The following is a 19,147-nucleotide window of genomic DNA, read 5'->3' as shown; positions in this document are numbered from 1 at the left end:
AGTGCAGCTCTGCAGTATAATACAGGAGGTAACTCAGGATCAGTAATGTATGTACACAGTGACTGCACCAGCAGAATAGTGAGTGCAGCTCTGGAGTAAAATGCAGGAGGTAACTCAGGATCAGTAATGTATTGTATGTACACAGTGACTGCACCAGCAGAATAGTGAGTGCAGCTCTGGAGTATAATACAGGAGGTAACTCAGGATCAGTAATGTAATGTATGTACACAGTGACTGCACCAGCAGAATAGTGAGTGCAGCTCTGGAGTAAAATGCAGGAGGTAACTCAGGATCAGTAATGTATTGTATGTACACAGTGACTGCACCAGCAGAATAGTGAGTGCAGCTCTGAAGTATAATACAGGAGGTGACTCGGGATCAGTAATGTAATGTATGTACACAGTGACTGCACCAGCAGAATAGTGAGTGCAGCTCTGCAGTATAATGCAGGAGGTAACTCAGGATCAGTAATGTAATGTATGTACACAGTGACTGCACCAGCAGAATAGTGAGTGCAGCTCTGCAGTATAATGCAGGAGGTAACTCAGGATCAGTAATGTAATGTATGTACACAGTGACTGCACCAGCAGAATAGTGAGTGCAGCTCTGGAGTATAATACAGGGTTAGTGATGTATGTGAGAGCTGTATAGTAAGCAGTGCTGTAGTGCTCCCGTGTTGCTCGGATCCTGCGCGGCGTCGCTCTGTTTGCCGTGTCTGTATGCGGGGAGCACATATGGGACTGATTTACTGGTTATAGACAGCACACGGAAGGAGACGGACGGACAAATAAACAGACGTCTGTTTGGCTCTGGGCTGCTCTTGTGTGTTTAGCCCGGTCAGTGTTTCCGGTGTCCTCCTGTAAATCCTCCTGTCGCACATTCACAATAAACATCCAGCTTTCCTATAAATTAACCCTTGCTGTGCTGCTTTGATGTTTGTCCTTATTTTTCCACTTTTTGCCTCTTTTCGGCACTTATTAGGGGTGAAATCTCTGCTGGAGGTGACATAACGCCATTACAATAAGACTACAGTAAATCCTAATCCTGTCGTCCCCTTTCCTTAAATCATAGCTGCGGGGAGCTGGGGGTCCGGGCTCCTGTTTGCGGCCCCCATTTCTTTCTGGCCTAACCCAGCTGCAGTCGGTGCTGGGAATCTGCCTTTTCTTGTCACGGATGGTGGGGATTTATTTTGTGGAGCGCTGCTCTGCAGCTGAGAGTGAAGCATCGGGTAACAAGTTATTTGTGGGGTAGAAATGCTAACTTTCAGGTTTATTTTTCCATGGGCTCATATATTTTTTAAGAATGAAGAAGTGACTCCGTTTTCTTTTTCGGTTATTTTTTCTCTTTAATTTCCCTGTGAGAGTGTCGGTAATTTCTCCGTACAATGTTCCCTTCTGTGGCCGAAACCTGGGTGTAGTAATATTATGCTGATAATGTTATGCTCCAAGGGGGGACTCAAGGTTTTGGGGGCAGAGAAAGTGCGTTTTGGGACAGGGATGGCAACAGAAGGGATTCTGGGGGCAGGCGAGGCCGACATGGGGTGGATTCTGGGGGCAGGCGAGGCCGACATGGGGTGGATTCTGGGGGCAGGCGAGGCCGACATGGGGTGGATTCTGGGGGCAGGCGAGGCCGACATGGGGTGGATTCTGGGGGCAGGCGAGGCCGACATGGGGTGGATTCTGGGGGCAGGCGAGGCCGACATGGGGTGGATTCTGGGGGCAGGCGAGGCCGACATGGGGTGGATTCTGGGGGCAGGCGAGGCCGACATGGGGTGGATTCTGGGGGCAGGCGAGGCCGACATGGGGTGGATTCTGGGGGCAGGCGAGGCCGACATGGGGTAGACTCTGGGGGCAGGCGAGGCCGACATGGGGTAGACTCTGGGGGCAGGCGAGGCCGACATGGGGTGGATTCTGGGGGCAGGCGAGGCCGACATGGGGTGGATTCTGGGTGCAGGCGAGGCTGACGGAGGGGGTGCGGGAGACTCTGGGGGCAGGCGAGGCTGACGGAGGGGGTGCGGGAGACTCTGGGTGCAGGCGAGGCTGACGGAGGGGGTGCGGGAGACTCTGGGGGCAGGCGAGGCTGACTGAGGGGGTGCGGGAGACTCTGGGGGCAGGCGAGGCTGACTGAGGGGGTGCGGGAGACTCTGGGGGCAGGCGAGGCTGACGGAGGGGGTGCGGGAGACTCTGGGGGCAGGCGAGGCTGACGGAGGGGGTGCGGGAGACTCTGGGGGCAGGCGAGGCTGACTGAGGGGGTGCGGGAGACTCTGGGGGCAGGCGAGGCTGACGGAGGGGGTGCGGGAGACTCTGGGGGCAGGCGAGGCTGACGGAGGGGGTGCGGGAGACTCTGGGGGCAGTGGAATCTGCCATCTCTCCCTCACGGCGTATTAAGGCTATGTGCGCACTTTGCGTTGAGGTAGTTGCAGTTCAAAAAGCATCCTCTGGCAGCTTTTGGCTTTAAAAATGCATGAAAAACACAAAGAAAGTAGCCTATGCGCACCTTGCTGTTTTTAGTGCTTTTCCGGTGCTTTTAGAAACGCTGCAGTTTTGTATTAAATGGAATGGATGGGAAATGCAGCCAAAATGGCAAAAACAATTTACATGCTGCTTCTTTAACACTAGAACTACTGGACTCGTGACACCTATATAGAAATACATGGTGCAAAGTAGTCAAAATGACTACCTCAGTAGTTCTAGTGTTAAACGCTGAGTTTTTGCCCAAATGTATGCAAATTAAACGCAGCAACGTGCACAAGAAAGCTCAATGTACCATTGACTTGACTTTGCTTGAAAAGCATAGCGCAAGCATTTTGGCATGAAAACGCTGCAGTTGAAAAAGCAAAGTGCGCACGTGGCCTTACTCTTTCCTTTCTTTCAGGCTGTGAGGATATCATAGCGGAGAGCATCTCTCTAGACACATTACTCGCCATCTTGAAGTGGAGCTCGCAGCCCTACGGCTCGCGCTGGGTGTACCGCCAGGCGCTGCACTTCCTGTGCGAGGAGTTCAGCCAGGTCATGACCTCAGACGTCTTCTATGAGCTGAATAAGGACCATCTGCTGAGCGTCATCCAGTCTGACTATCTGCAGGTACCGCTCGTCTCCCTATGACATCGATGGGATTCTCCACTTTTTAGTCTGAAATCAAACTGAAAATGCAGACGCTTCTTAAAGGGATTGTACCAAAAATGCAGTGAGCACCCGGGTATAGGAGCGGGAGCTGACTGCTGGGACCCGCACCCGTCCTGTGATCTGCCGCAGTCGGCACGTTACCAGCCTGCAGGGCATTCTGCTGGAGGCCTGGCAACAGAATTCAATGCAAGTCGCACATTACTGGGAGCCTCCTGCAAAAATGTTTAATTTTTTTTCTTATTTTTTTTTTCTTTTCCAGTCAAGTGAGCAGGATATTCTGAAATATCTCATCAAGTGGGGAGAATACCAGCTAATGAGGAGGATAGCGGACCGAGGTAAGGGCCTGCCCGGGGCCTTCACAAAGAAAGCCCAGATATTTCATCCCATCCTTTTTCTTAGGTCTCGGCTAAGCTGAGACATTTCACAATGCAAGGAATTGATTTAATAGTCAACATTGCAGAGTATAAAAAAAAGTTATGCATCTTGCAACAAGAGGAGAAACAAAAGCACAAAAAAGACAAATCGCTCAGGAGTGAAAGGGTTAAACATATCTTTAAAGGGGTTATCCGGCTTAATGGCTTTTTTTTTAATTATTTCCCTATGGGGCTACATTGGGGCAGGTAAGTAGATAGAGACCACTTACCTGCCCTGCTGTCAGCCCCTCTCCCCCGGCTCAGAGCGGTCATGTGACCGCTCCTGCCGCGATTTTGCTGCTTCCGGTCATTTCATGTCTACATGGGCAGGGCCATGTTGACATGCAAATCTGGAACAGCATGTCGCCTCCCTGCTGGGCTGTACAGTGCGATGAGCCCCGCCCCCTTCCCTGCACCCTCCCACACATTCCCTTGCACCCTCCCCCTGCACTGCTGTGGGGGTCCGTGACCTGGGGGAGGGGCCTGGCGGCGGCTGCCGTGGTGTCAGCTCCAGCACCGGGCCCCCTGCTCAGGATCACACATTCAAATATACCGGCATCACAGATGCCGGTACATTTGAAAGTGCTGATGAGAAGCAGCGCAGCGCTGCTTCTCATCTTGCACGCTGTCTGAGCTCTCTTCAGCACAGCGGTGAAGTCACCACTGTGCTGATATGTCTAGAGCACAGACAGCGGACGAACGTGCAGGAGCGGCGGGGGACCGATGACGGGTGAGTATGTACTCCCTATGGGGGTGGTGTGTGTGTGTGTGTGTGTGTGTGTGTGTGTATGTATGTGTATGCATGTTTGTGTATGCGGTGCAGAGACCGATGTGGTGTGGGGTGCAGAGCCCGATGTGGGGCTGTTATTTGCAATGCTGTAGTGTAGTGCGCTGCTGTGTAGTGTGGTGCCCTGTAGTGTCCTGCCCTGTAGTGTCCTGTAGTGATCTGCCATGTAGTGCGCTGCCCTGCAGTGTCCTGCCCTGTAATGTACTGCCCTGTAGTGTCCTGTACTGTGCTGCCCTGTAGTGTCCTGTCCTGTACTGTGCTTCCCTGCAGTGTCCTGTCCTGTACTGTGCTTCCCTGCAGTGTCCTGTCCTGTACTGTGCTGCCCTGCAGTGTCCTGTCCTGTAGTGTCCTGTAATGTGCTGCCCTGTAGTGTCCTGTCCTGCAGTGTCCTGTAGTGTGCTGCCCTGTAGTGTGCTGCCCTGTAGTGTGCTGCCCTGTAGTGTGCTGCCCTGTAGTGTGCTGCCTGTAGTGTGCTGCCCTGTAGTGTGCTGCCCTGTAGTGTGCTGCCCTGTAGTGTGCTGCCCTGTAGTGTGCTGCCCTGTAGTGTGCTGCCCTGTAGTGTGCTGCCCTGTAGTGCCCTGTAGTGTGCTGCCCTGTAGTGCCCCTGTAGTGTGCTGCCCTGTAGTGCCCTGTAGTGTGCTGCCGTGTAGTGTGCTGCCGTGTAGTGTGCTGCCGTGTAGTGTCCTGCCGTGTAGTGATGAGAGGTCAGTGCTGGGGCAGAATATACTGACAGGGAATGTGTGTGCAGGGGCGGGCAGAGGGTGCGGCTGGACACTGGGGTGCGGCTGGACACTGGGGTGCGGCTGGACACTGGGGTGCGGCTGGACACTGGGGTGCGGCTGGACACTGGGGTGCGGCTGGACACTGGGGTGCGGCTGGACACTGGGGTGCGGCTGGACACTGGGGTGCGGCTGGACACTGGGCCGGGCGGTGCCAGCTGTGACTGGGAGGTTTTGCACAGGAAGTGGTCATGTTTGCTGGAGCTGAATGTAAACAAGAAGCTGCACAGAATAAAGGTATAATTCAAGAGGAACAAAAGTTAGAAAACAAAAAATAACAATGTAGGGGTGATTAATATGACAATACAGCACAGATTAGCTTACACTCAAACATTTTTGTTATGTCGGACAACTCCTTTAAATTTTTCTTTATGGTTTATAACATGTAAGCAAAGATAGATAGATGGATAGAGGGATTATATATATATATATATATATATATATATGTATGTATGTATGTATGTATGTGTGTGTGTATGTATGTATGTATGTATGTGTGTATATATATGTATGTGTGTATATATATGTATGTGTGTATATATATATGTGTGTATATATATATATATATATGTGTGTATATATATATGTGTGTATATATATATGTGTGTATATATATATATATATGTGTGTATATATATATATATATATATATATATATATATATATATATATATATATATATATATATATATGTGTGTGTATATATATATGTGTGTATGTGTGTATATATATGTGTATATGTGTATATATATATGTATGTATATATATGTGTATATGTGTATATATATATATGTGTATATATATATATATGTATATATATATGTGTGTGTGTGTGTGTATATATATATATATATATATATATATATATATATATATATATATTTATATATATATATAATATATATCTCTATATATATATATATATATCTCTATATCTCAGTGTCTTGCGAAAGTATTCAGTCCCTTGAATTTTTCAACCTTTTCCCACATTTCAGGCTTCAAACATAAAGATAAAAATGTTAATGTTCTGGTGAAGAATCAACAACAAGTGACACAATTGTGAAGGTGAATGATATTTTTTGCTTCTTTTAAATTTCTGTAAAAAATACATAACTGAAAATTGGTGCGTGCAATATTATTCATCCCCTTTACTTTCAGTGCGGCAAACTCCCTCCAGAAGTTGATTGAGGATCTGTGAATGATTCAATGTTGTCCTAAATGACTGATGATGATAAATATAAGCCCCTGTGTGTAATCAAGTCTCCGTATAATGCCCCTGCTCTGTGATAGTCTCATGTTCTGTGTAAAGCACACATAGCATCATGAAGACCAAGGAACACAACAGGCAGGTCCGTGATACTGTTGTGGAGACGTTTAAAGCCGGATTTGGTTACAAAAAGATTTCCACAACTTTAAACATCCCAAGGAGCCCTGTGCAAGCGATCATATTGAAATGGAAGGAGAATCATACACTGCAAATCTACCAAGACCCGGCCTCCACCCAAACTATCATCTCACACAAGGGGAAGACTGATCAGAGATGCAGCCAAGAGGCCCATGATCCCTCTGGATGATCTGCAGAGATCTACAGCTGAGGTGGGAGAGTCTGTCCCATAGGACAACAATCAGTCTACACTGCACAAATCTGGCCTTTATGGAAGAGTGGCAAGAAGAAAGCCATTTCTCAAAGATTGCCATAAAAAGTGCCGTTTAAAGTTTGCCACAAGCCACCTGGAGACACCAAACATGTGGAGGAAGGTGCTCTGCTCAGATGAAACCAAAATTGAATTATTTGGGCACAATGCCAAACGATATGTTTGGCGTAAAAGCAACACAGCTCATCTCCCTGAACACACCATCCTCACTGTCAAACATGGTGGTGGCTGCATCATGGTTTGGGCCTGCTTTTCTTCAGCAGGGACAGGGAAGATGGTTAAAATTGATGGGAAGATGAATGGAGCCAAATACAGGACCATTCTTGAAGAAAACCTGTTGGAGTCTGCAAAAGACCTGATACTGGGACGGAGATTTGTCTTCCAACAAGACAATGATCCTAAACATAAAGCAAAATCTACAATGGAATGGTTCACAAATAACCGTATCCAGGTGTTAGAATGGCCCAAGTCACAGTCCAGACCTGAACCCAATCGAGAATCTGTGGAAAGAGCTGAAAACTGCTGTTCACAAACGCCTCCATCCAACCTCACTCAGCTCCAGCTGTTTACATAGGAAGAACGGGCGAGAATTTCAGCCTCTCCATGTGCAAAACTGATAGAGACTTGTGCTGTAATCGCAGCAAAAGGGGGCGCTACTAAGTATTCACTTACAGGGGATGAATAATATTGCACGCCACAATTTTCAGTTATTTATTTTTTTACAAAAGTTTAAAGTAAGCAATACATTTCCTTCACTTGTTGATTCTTCACCAGAACATTAACATTTTATCTTTGATTGAAGCCTGAAATGTGGGAAAAGATTGAAAAATTCAAGGGGGGGGCGAATACTTTCGAAAGGCACTATGTATGTATGTATGTATATTTTTTATTTATTTTTTTTAGAAATAATTTTTGAACTTTAAAGCTCAATTTCATGCAGTAAGTAAAATGTTTTTTTTTTCCTTTTCTATTTCAGAGCCGAATCTGCTGAGCGGCACGGCGCACAGTGTGAACAAGCGAGGGGTGAAGCGCAGGGACCTGGACGTGGAGGAGCTGAGGGAGATCCTGTGTCCTTTGCTGCCTTTCGTCCGCATCGAGCACATCTTACCCATGAACAGCGACGTGCTGAGCGACCCTGTGAGTATCCTACCTTTACTCAGCAGATTACCCAGAACTGGGGGGGGCCCCATGGATGTGCAGAATTCAGTACACCCCTCACGTCTTGCTGTACGGCGGTTGCCTCAAGACCTTGGGGACCACGACACCTTGTATATGTGTTTTGACTTTTGTAATTTGATTTTTTTATATGCGATATGTTGTTTACTGTTGTATTTGTAGATGAAGCGGGGTCTGATCAGCACCCCCCCTGCGGATATGCTACCAACGTCTGAGAGCGGCAAGTCAAACTCTTGGTTGCGGCAAAAAAACGCCGGCATTTACGTCAGGCCCAGACTGTTCTCGCCGTACGTGGAGGAAGCAAAGGTAACACCGCCGCCCCGACCCTCATCAATGGCTGAAACTGACTGGACTTAAGGCTGGTACACTGTAACAAACCCTCTGCTGCTGATGCATTTAGTTATCACAAGTCTTTCCAGACTTTCTGCAAACCCAGATTTATAGGCTATTTGCCCATGGGAGCTTGCATCTGTGGATTTTGCTGCAGAAAACCTGCGGATTTTTCTTTATTTTCCAGATAAATCCGCAGGTTTTAGCATGTACAGTCACTCCCCATTTTATCCTATGGGACATGGGGAGTGCGGTGTCCACGCTGCGGAAAGTGCGGCTGCCGAACATGCTGCGGATGTCCGCATCCGCATGTATAATTGCATGTCAATTATTCATGTGGAATTACCTGCGGATGTCCCGGCCCTCTGCTATGGAGATAGAGGCTGGAACGTCCGCAGGTAATTCGCATGAATGTCCGCATGTTTCCCGCAGCTATTCCGCTGTAATCTCGCAGCTAAAAATAGCTGCGGACGCCGGCGGGCAGCTGCGGGAAACATGCGCTCGTACCAGCGGATACATATGCACATAGCAATAAAGGGCTTGTCCAAAGCTAAAATACGTGTCCAAATCTCGGGTACTGTAGCTCAGCTCCCATTCATTTCAGTGTGATCGGAGCTGCAGTATCCAGAATGCGGACATTACAGTCTACAGAGCTGGGGTGTCCGACCATCATAAAATTTGCACATCCGCCGATATGGAGCCTGCAAACAGCTGATGGGTGCGGATACCGGGTGTCACACCTCCGCGACCTAATATTGATGACCTCTCCTAAGAATAGGGAATCAATATCTTCATCTTGGACAGTGCCTTTCACTTTTGGAAGTTTCCATTCACAGACATGAAGTAGAAATCATGAACGTTCTAGAGCCTGTCATTAGACATTGACATTTAGGCAAGGACTACACAGCGACTTCTGCCAAAAGTAATGATTGTGAATGTGGTGAAAAATCCAGCAGGGTTGGGGTGCTGCTGTTGGGCTGCGGTTACCCGAGAGTCGCAATGAGAGCACAGTCACGATTTGTGTGGAGTCAGCCCTATATGTCGCTCTTCTGGACTACAGCTCGACTAGTATCAACAGCGCAAGGTTTATCCAGGACTTCCATATTGACAGCCAACTCTGCGCCCCGGCCCATCAGCTGTATAATGGGGTAGAAGCCCCCCGGGGTCCGACATTAATTGTGAAGACCTTGAGAACCCCCATGAATTAGGAAATCTTTTTATCATTGCAGAAAAAAATAAATTCCTTTTCTTTCCTTCCTTCTCCTCCTCGCAGTCCGTGCTGGATGAAATGATGGTGGAGCAGACAGATCTGGTTCGTTTGAGGATGGTGCGAATGTCCAACGTTCCCGACACATTGTACATGGTGAACAACGCCGTGCCGCAGTGCTGTCACATGATCAATCACCAGCAAATGAGCAGCAGCCAAGCAAGCCCCCCCACCGTTGTAGCCAATGAAATCCCAGGTGATGCATAATCCCATAATGGGGGTCTTCTGTAAGATATATATTATATACTCTCACAGATCTTGAGGATGGAGCATTGGGAATCTGAGAACGACTCTGTGCTGAATGTAGCGGAGATGTGCATGACCAGAGTCTGCGCCATTCATTGTCAGTGGGAATGCAATCACACCACTCTGCGACTTCCATCAGTCCTATAGACAATGAATGGAGCAGAGGCCAGCCATGTGTGCACGCTCCATTCACAATGGCTGGGGGGCTCCTACCCTGGTCATAGGGGATAACTTAATTTTTTTTTCAACTTTTTTTTTTTTTTCTTTTTTCCTGGATAATAACCTTTAATAGTAAACTCTTAAGGTAGAACCCCCCCACAATATTCCTTACTGACAGTTTCCACTCACTTTGTCCCGCCAGTTCCTCCTCTGGTGGTGGTGAAGGAGATGATCCGACGCCTGCAGGAGCTCCGGCACACGGAGCAGGTGCAGCGCGCGTACGCCTTAAACTGTGGAGAAGGTGCTACTGTCAGCTACGAGATCCAGATCCGCGTCTTGAGGGAGTTTGGGCTGTCGGACTCTGCGGCGGAGCTGTTACAGGTCAGTGACGTCTATACGTTACACCGTCTTCGTGTTCCCTGGGGCAGAATACTTACAGCCTATATTGTACTTTGCAGAATCCTCACAAGTTCTTCCCGGATGAAAGGTTTGGTGATGAGAGTCCGCTCCTGACCCTGCGCCAGTCTGGGAGGTGCAGGATCAACAGCACCCCCGCTACGGAAAATATGTTTACAGACATAGACTCTTACGTGGCCTTCCATCCTCCGCTGCCCCCTCCACCGCCCCCTTATCACCCGCCGGCTACACCCATTCACAATCAGTTCAAGGTGGGCTGGAAGCACCGCGTGCCTAGCCAACACCCGGCCCGCTCCTTCTCCTACCCCTGCAACCACACAGTGTTCCACTCCAGGACCATCCCCAAAGCCACACCACCCTCCTACCTACCCGGTGTCAAAACTGTTCCCCCTGATTGCACTAACAATACCGGCTTTGGAAGGCAGACCGTAGCAGCGGCCGCAGCAGCCGCCCTGGCAGCAGAACAGCAGGCGGTGAGTCCGTGTGACGTGGGCAGTATCCCGTGGCTCCTGCCCTGTATATTCTGCTTTCTCGTGTCTTGTTTCTAAAAACACTTATTTTTAATAACCTATTTTAACTTCCGTATTTTGTGGATTATAAGATGCACTTTCCCTCCCCCCCAAAAAAACTGGGGAAAAATGGGGGTGCGTCTTATAATCCAGATATGGCTAACCAGGGTGGCAGTGGTGGGGTCACAGGAGGCAGGGTTGGTGATACTGAGGGCTCGAGGGTGTCGCGGCGGCAGGAGCCATTGACTCGCCCATGATTGACACAATGGACTTTAACAATATGGCCGCAAAGTCCTATCTGCGCATGCGTCTCCTCTGCGTCCATTTTCTTGAAGTCCATCTCATCAACCACGGCCGTTTTGATGGCGCCCGGCTCCCCAACACCCCTGAGCCCGCAGTATCTCTAACCCTCCGTCCTGTGACCCTCCTGAGCCGTGACACCCCCTTCTCCGAGCCCGCAGCATTGCCGACCCGGTCTCCTGTGACCCCTCTGAGCCGCTTGCCCCTGGTGAGATAATATAAGACACCATCCAGTGCGTCTTATATAGCGAAAAAATCCGGTACTTATCGGCTCCCTGCTGTTTCCTGCACCACTGCCTGGTTCCCCCCTGATATCCTCACTTTCTCTTCTGTTGGGGGACATCCCGTGGCTGATGCAGACTCGGGCAGTGGTGCAGTACAATGGCCCGGTCTCGTAGTAAACTTTTTTTTTTTTTTTCCCTCTTACCAAGTAAGCCCAAATTTCCAGATTGGGGGATAGGGAACGAGTCCGCCCCCAATGTAGCATCATGAATAACATTAATTTCAGTGATTTCTACCTCGCCTATCGCCTAATCTTATTATTCTACCTTCTTTCTTCTCTCCGGCAGTGCGGGGAACCGGTCCTGAATGAATTTATGCCAGATATAGCAATGGGCGTCTCGTCCATGTCGCTGAAGGATCGGAGGCTGCCGGAGCTGACCATTGACAGCCAGCAAGTGACGGACATGCTGCCGCTCCACCCGCAGCACCACGCCTGCATCCCCAGCCGACATATGCACAGTTCACGGAAGAAACAAACTGCAGAACCCAAAATAGATTCCCGCGAAAGCCAGCCGGAGTACCCCGACTTCTACGACTTCTCCAACTCCGCCTGCCGGCCCTCCTCGCCGGTCCCCAGCAGACACTCGCCTTTGGCCTCGCAGGGTGTTTATTTTGGCCCGGATTTGTACAGTCACAGCAAACCCCCTCCAAGTGGATTAAAGTCCTCCTATCTTTCCAACCAGATGTCTCCAAAAAAGCAAGACGACCCCCGGAGAGACTACCTGTTCTCCCAGGACAGCCACCCGCACAGGCAAAAGAATGAACCCTTACACCTCGATGTCTTAGAACAGCCTCCTCAAAGACTTGACCTCGCCCTCGCCGCCCAGGAGGGCACCAGCCACGGTTCTCACCACAGCCGGGGGCGTACGAAAATGGAATCGGACCTGACCTACGGCCTGACCTCTAGCAGACCCTCGCACTCCGCCTACAGCTCCGACCGACAGGACGAGCGCGTGTTCCGGAGGATCGCAGACAGCGACCAGCGGGGCGCCGACCTGGAGCGGGAGGACACCATGGGCCGGGAGCGACGGTCGCCCAATAAGCCCGACTTTCTCTACAAGAAATCCGCTCTCTGAGGACAACATACAAAAATATGGAGTAACCTCTCAACATAATCTCTGTGCCTAAAACTTGTGGAGTACAACACTTTTCTGAGCCGTGTCAATCTATGCTTTACCGGGCACGTGCCCCGGCCTGCGTTCTGCGCTGCGTCACGGCGGCTGCATGCTCCATGGCGGCTTCCTTTATATACGATGGACGTTGCTCTTCTTTCTTTGGCACCTTTTGCTTTTATTTTGCAGCCTTTTTGCACCTGAATACGTTCTTTGCCTCTTCTGATTTGCAGCGCGCCGGTTACTTACGGGAACAACGTATTTGTATAATTCTTATTTTTTATTTCTGCTCTTGTCTTGGGTTTCACTAACGATATTTTAATACGAGACAGAAAAGGGTTTATTTTGTAATAATCGAGCAATCCAAAGAAGCACACGTAGGGTTCAGTGTCTCCTCCGCCAGGGGCCAGATAAGCTCCGATGTCTCCTGTTTGGCATTAGAATCGCGTCTTGACCCCCGGTCACGTCTCTGCAAAAGGTCATTCCCGCCGACATACCTGAAGTAGCAGAGCTGAGGTTGTCATGTGGGGGACAGGTCTTGACCTCCCAATACAAACAGACCAGATCGTAGCTGGTGGGACCCGTCCTCTCTGTGCATTGTACCCCCCCCATAAACTCTTATTTGCTACAACGCATTAGCAACTAAGCGTTCCGTGACAATGTTAGGCCTGCTGCATCTGTACAGCGCTTTGTCCCGACCGATAGGGTCTATAGTGGCCGCGTATAACATGCATTTATTTATTTTTTACAGCACTGACTGTAGATTTCAAGCATTGCCAATTTACTACATCGCGTATGGCACTACTGTCGCATCGCATCTGCAGCCACATTTTCTAATTTATGGAGGACGGGTCAATTGCTCTTATACAAGATGTGATTTTTGGGAGATGACGTCCAAGGTTTAGCTGTTTAATGTCTTCATTGCAGGTGTATCGTCTGTGGCTCCTCGGGGGCGGGGATTCTTGAAGGACTGACGGCTTATTGGTTGAACAAGCATTGATGCACATAATTTGCTGACCACAATGGTCAGTAAAACGCAGCAGATTGTACTCTCCTTTGGACCAGATGGAGTTTTGGTGACTGCTTACAGCAGCGATTTGTGCTGTACCCCGGGGGTTGCCATACTCGTGTGATATTTTATTCCTTAGAGGGCGACTGGACGGGTTGTAGGGACCCCAGGATGCAGAGGAATCGGGGCATGCGAGGATCGGCCCAACTGTTGGCGCTTTTAAGGGATTGTTCTGCAGCTTTTTTAATATACCTACTCCTCTTTTTTGAGATGTCTACTTGCTGTTCTAAAAAAAACAATCAAACAAAAACATTTTTATTTGTTTATTTTTTTTCCTCTCATCCAGAACTGCACAGAAAATCCTCAGTGTGAATTCACCCTTCGTGTACGTTCCCACGTTGCAGATTTTCTGCATAAAAAAACTGCATCTCTTGGCAAGAAAAATGCTGCGGAAAAAATGCGTTTGTTTTTTAATGCCTTTTTCTATGCTTTTTTATGCATCGTGGGAAAAAAAAGCTGAAACAATTGGACATGTCAATTGTTTGGTGCAGATTTTTTTCGGCGCAGCACTTCAGGATTCTTAGACTTTTCTGGGATGCGGTATCCCTTGCAAGAAAAAAATGCATCAAAAAACAGTGTGTGCACACCGCTTTAGAGTTAACATGTCTCACTGCTGAGGGTTCGTCACAGTCCAGTCTAGACAATCCTCTGAGCTAAATACATCAATAGCCTCATATAAGATGCAATGTATAAGCCGCAACAATTTATTTGTTTTAGGCGGCTTTCACACTACGTTTTTTTAGCATGCGTCATGAACTTTTTTTGCTGTAAAAGCGGATCCTGCATTTACAGCAAAATAACGCATGCAAACGCATGTGTTATTTTGCAGGATCCTGTCACTTTAAGTTTATGGGCGGGCATTGGAGTCATGTGATCGGGAGTCAGTGGAACTGAACGTGAGACTGGGAGCCGGCATCTGACATCTGCGGAGGCTTGTAACCAAGGTAAACATCGGGTAACTTGCTTGGATACCCGATATTTACCTTGGTTACGAGCATCCGCAGCTGCTAGGAGCAGGGCTCCCTGCACACGTAACAAACGATCAGGTAACTAAGAGAAGCGCTTTGCTTGGTTACCCGATATTTACCTTGGTTATGAGTGTCCGCAGCTCTCAGGCGGGGGAGAGAGGGAGGGGGAGAGAGGGAGGGGGAGCTGGAGAGAGAGACTGATCACCCGAGGCTGGTTTCTGGGCATGCTCAGTAGAGCAAGCAGGATCCTGTCTATCAGCATGCCAGCGTTCACATACGTTTGCGTGCAGTATTGTCAGGATCCAGCAATTTGCAGTATTTGGACGCAGCTCAAAAACGCTACAAGTAGCGTTTTTGAAAAATGATAAAAAACTGCAAGTCGCTGGATCCTCACTATAACGCATGCAAACGCATGTGAACGCGAGTCCATTGCAAATGCATTGAAATGAAAATGCATTTGCACTGGATCCGTTTTTGCGTTAAACGTTCAGGACGCATGTTAAAAAAACGTAGTGTGAAAGCCGCCTTATTTACCTACCTAGATCAGATACGATTGTAGCAAACCCTCCGCTGTGAAAAATATTAGCTCTATAAGAGCTTTTTAGCCCCTGGATGTGGGTAAGAATTGGCAGCAAGCAGAGATCTTGACGGAATGGAAACACAAGGGGAAGATTTATTACGTTTTTTTGCACAATTCTAATTGGATTGATGCATTTTGCGCTCCCTAAAGTGAAATCCACACTTCTTCCTATCTGCGGGGGAGGAGTTGCTCCAAAAGCTGCAACGTTTTTGAGGGCAACACTTATTATTAAACAAATCCACCCGTTGTCCGATGCGCCCCTTCCAAATATTCCACAATCATTTTTTTTTTTTTTCCTTTTATACTTTTGTGGAGTCAGCAAGTTTTTCTTCCTCAGTTTGGGCCATGAAAAAGTCTCGGCACCGGGCGGCGGTGTGGGAAAGTCTCGGCACCGGGCGGCGGTGTGGGAAAGTCTCGGCACCGGGCGGCGGTGTGGGAAAGTCTCGGCACCGGGCGGCGGTGTGGGAAAGTCTCGGCACCGGGCGGCGGTGTGGGAAAGTCGCTCTTGGCACAGAGGCCGCTGAATTCACCGCACCCCTCCTGGTGCTCCTCTACTTTACATGGGTCCTGGTGGTCCCAGTCACCCATGAGATCCTCGATATTAGCAGCAGCCGCATCACCTACCTCCTATGAGCTCTGTTTTGGGGGGGGTTTGTGTTATCCAAGCACAAGCCGGGGGAGGGGAGACCCCCGTGCAGCCTCGTGTCCCGTAGCCATACGTTTCGGGATGGTAGCAGCCCCTTTCTATGTGTCGGATCCACAGCAGCGAGTGCTCCGACATGTCCATCACCTGCCTCAGTACTGATGTTGATGTCGGCCTCAGTACCACTCCTCATATTGGTGGACGGTCACCCTAATCCGGGGTCCGTGCCACCTCCTGGTGCGATGGCCGCCATGCATGTGTATGTATAAAGCCGCTCTGTGCCCCCCTGTCCGCACCAGTGAACGTACTTGGCCTCTAGACTGGATCTGCTGTGAGTTTTTGGGTGACGGAGCTGTATCTTTAGGGAGCACGAGGGTCCTTAACTGGAGATTGTCTGCTTTCTTGCATGCTATTTAAAGGGACAGCTGCTTCACCTCTACTTTTCCAGGAAGGTATGGCGGCCCCCAACCTGTTGTGTTTTGTAGATCTTAGAACTATGCATTGTGTTGTCCCTCTGTTATCCCTCCTGGAAATGTATGAATGAATAGACAGCCCTCTCCCTTTTGTCACAGACTGCCTTCATTGGACTGTGTCTGGCTATGTAGAGATCCCTCTGTTATTATATTTATATATTTCCAGGAGGAATAATAGAGGAATTATTATCCAGAATTGATATGTCATGAAGAATAAAGTATTTACTGAAAGTGAAGTGTCAGGAGAGGCAAAAAGTCCCGCATTGAGGAATTACAGGGGGGAAACTTATGGAATAGGGGAGGTTTGATGCGTCCGGGCAAAGTCCTGTGTAATCAGTTAGGCCTCGTTCACACACAATTGCTGTATCCTTCCTCCGTATGGACCAAATATGGCGTCCAGAGCGGGCGCCTCCCCCCCTCCGTCGCCGTCCTCGAGCTGCCGCACTCGCTTGTGTTCTCGCTTGTTGCACCGTGCGCTTCTCGTCTTGCAGCAGAGCTGTAGATCTTCTCTGTGACACTGTCACGACACGTCTGCTGTGCTTCATACCAGATCACGTTCATCCGAGGTGCTAACATTCCTGCCTTGCCTTCACTATTCCTGCTGCTGTGGGGGGAGGGGAGGTATAAAGGGCTCCTGCATCCCCATGTAACGAGCGTTCGTCCCGTCCGCTGCTTTCCTGACAACGCTCCTTCATTGGACTCCAGCAAAATGGCGGCGTCTCCATCCGTCCCCGTCCAGCTTCAGTACAGTAACACAATGAGTTATAGAATTTTTTTGCTATCGTTCATGTCGGCTTTATCTAGTATTGATCCATTTGTGGCGTTTTGTCGTGTCCCGTGTGTGTCGTGACCTGGTGCTGTACGTGAACAGTGATTTATGAGATTTTTTTTTGTGCCTGTCTCTTTAAAAAAAAAAAAATTATTATTTTTTTTTTGCATTGCTACCTCCCTCCAAGAGGGGGCAGCCGGGACCCTCCCCCCGACAATCAGGTCCTCGCCGACAATCGTAGGCCGTTTTCAGACTGTGTTGTTCTCGTGATAGGATTGTGCGTGTTTAGAGATATGATGATGTAAAGTTCCCTACGGAAACCCGGAGGGACAAAAAGCTTTGATGAATCCGTACGCTGTTGTCTCCTCCCTCCCCGGGGAAGGGGGGGCTGTAATGTGATGCACGTGGTTTGGTGTTTGCTCGGAAGTGAAGCGCATGCTTGTCGATGGACACGAGGACGTGTTCTCATTCCTCCACGTGTGTATATATATATATATATATATATATATATATATATATTTATTCCTACCCCTCTGGTTTTTGCACTTTCGGCTCAAATTCTCCTTCTAAAAAAAAAAAACATTCCAATGTAATATAAAATGTTTGTTACAAAGATAATTTGCAAAATTACTTTTCAATTTAGATGCATTGAACAATATAAAAAACAAAATTAATTGCAAATGTGGACGTAGCCTCGGCCCCGCAGCCATTGGAGATCTTAAACAGTGAGAAGAGTTTTACAAAGTTTAAAAACTTAACATCAAAGCAAAATCAGATCATGAAGAGTCTTGTGTTTCCTGCACATTTTAACCCTTCATAATAGATGACACATTTGCAACCGCTTTTTTTTTTTGCCCCCAATGCATCTGCCCTGCAGCGTTATGAGATATTTCCCAGCCGTCTGTGTTTTCAGCTCTTGTGCAGATCTATGTGTCTCCATGGTAACCGACAACAAACGCCCTGTGCACTTGTCACATTCGTCCTCTACTTCTTCCTAAGGCTACTTTCACACTTGCGTTCAGCGCAGTCCGTCACTATGGAGAATAGCGCAGTCCGTTAACGCACTGCACTATTCTCCATAGACTTGTATGGACGACGCACTGTAACGCAAGTGTCAGCGTTGCATCCGCTGGACGACGCAGCGTCGTTATTTTGACGCTGCGCCGGGCAGGAGGAACGCAGCATGTAACGTTTTTTTGAGCAGCGCAATCCGTAGGATTTCACTGCGCATGCTCTCTCTGGCTCCCTGCCCCTGTAACCAAGGTAAATATCGGGTAACCAAGCAAAGTGCTTTGCCGATATTTACCCTCGCTACGTGTGCAGGGAGCCCGACACTTCCCCGCTTGGTCCACCCCCTCCTGCACTCCACATGCATGTATGTACGTACACGCACGCACGCACACATATACATACATATATATATATATATATATATATATATATATATATATATATATATATATATATATATATATATATATATATATATATATATATATATATATATATATATACATATACATACATACATACATACATACATACATACATACATACATACATACATACATACATACATACATACATACATACACACACACACACACACACACACACACACACACACACACACACACTCAGCTGTCCTCAGCGCCATGGCCCGCTCAGCTCCACCCACTCCGCACTCCGCCCCCGCACACATTCTCGGCGGCTGAGCGATCAGCTGATCGTTCACAATAGTCTGCTGCCGGTAAAACTGTAAAGAAGAAGAAAAAAAATTTCCGTTGTTTTGTACGATCCGTTGCATGCCACGCATCCGTTGCATCCGTCACACAACGCAATGCAACAGATGCCGTTCAACGCAAGTGTGAAACTAGCCTAATGTACATTGACCTATTGGCAAGAAGTAAAAAAAAAAAAAAAGTTAGAGACTGCGGGGTCAGACTACGCAGAGCTTTGTTTGTGGTCTGTTACCATGGAGACACATAGGTCTGCACCGCAGCTGGAAACACCAAACGGCTGTTTAAATGTTCAGTTCTGAAGGTTTTTGGGGTTTTATAGTTCTGATGTTGCGGCACATTTTAAAGG

At 48.3% G+C, this 19,147-nt stretch overlaps 1 protein-coding gene across 1 annotated transcript in view; it reads left to right on the top strand.

Moving 5' to 3' along the window:
• The window catches only part of BTBD7 (BTB domain containing 7), a 46,100-nt gene extending 31,342 nt beyond the window's left edge, over positions 1-14,758 (top strand). Inside the window, exons 4-11 of the mRNA XM_075330548.1 lie at positions 2,875-3,083; positions 3,385-3,460; positions 7,736-7,896; positions 8,098-8,241; positions 9,539-9,728; positions 10,140-10,318; positions 10,396-10,827; positions 11,733-14,758. Of these exons, the coding sequence (XP_075186663.1) occupies positions 2,875-3,083; positions 3,385-3,460; positions 7,736-7,896; positions 8,098-8,241; positions 9,539-9,728; positions 10,140-10,318; positions 10,396-10,827; positions 11,733-12,521 (2,180 nt within the window). The 3' untranslated portion in view covers positions 12,522-14,758. The remainder of the gene's footprint in view (positions 1-2,874; positions 3,084-3,384; positions 3,461-7,735; positions 7,897-8,097; positions 8,242-9,538; positions 9,729-10,139; positions 10,319-10,395; positions 10,828-11,732) is intronic.
• Positions 14,759-19,147: the final 4,389 nt, after the last annotated feature.

The sequence above is a fragment of the Anomaloglossus baeobatrachus genome, chromosome 12 (genome assembly GCF_048569485.1).
Source record: "Anomaloglossus baeobatrachus isolate aAnoBae1 chromosome 12, aAnoBae1.hap1, whole genome shotgun sequence".
Lineage (NCBI taxonomy): Eukaryota > Metazoa > Chordata > Amphibia > Anura > Aromobatidae > Anomaloglossus > Anomaloglossus baeobatrachus.
The sequence above is the reverse complement of the archived record's forward strand: the minus strand, read 5'-3'. Positions and strand labels throughout refer to the sequence as shown.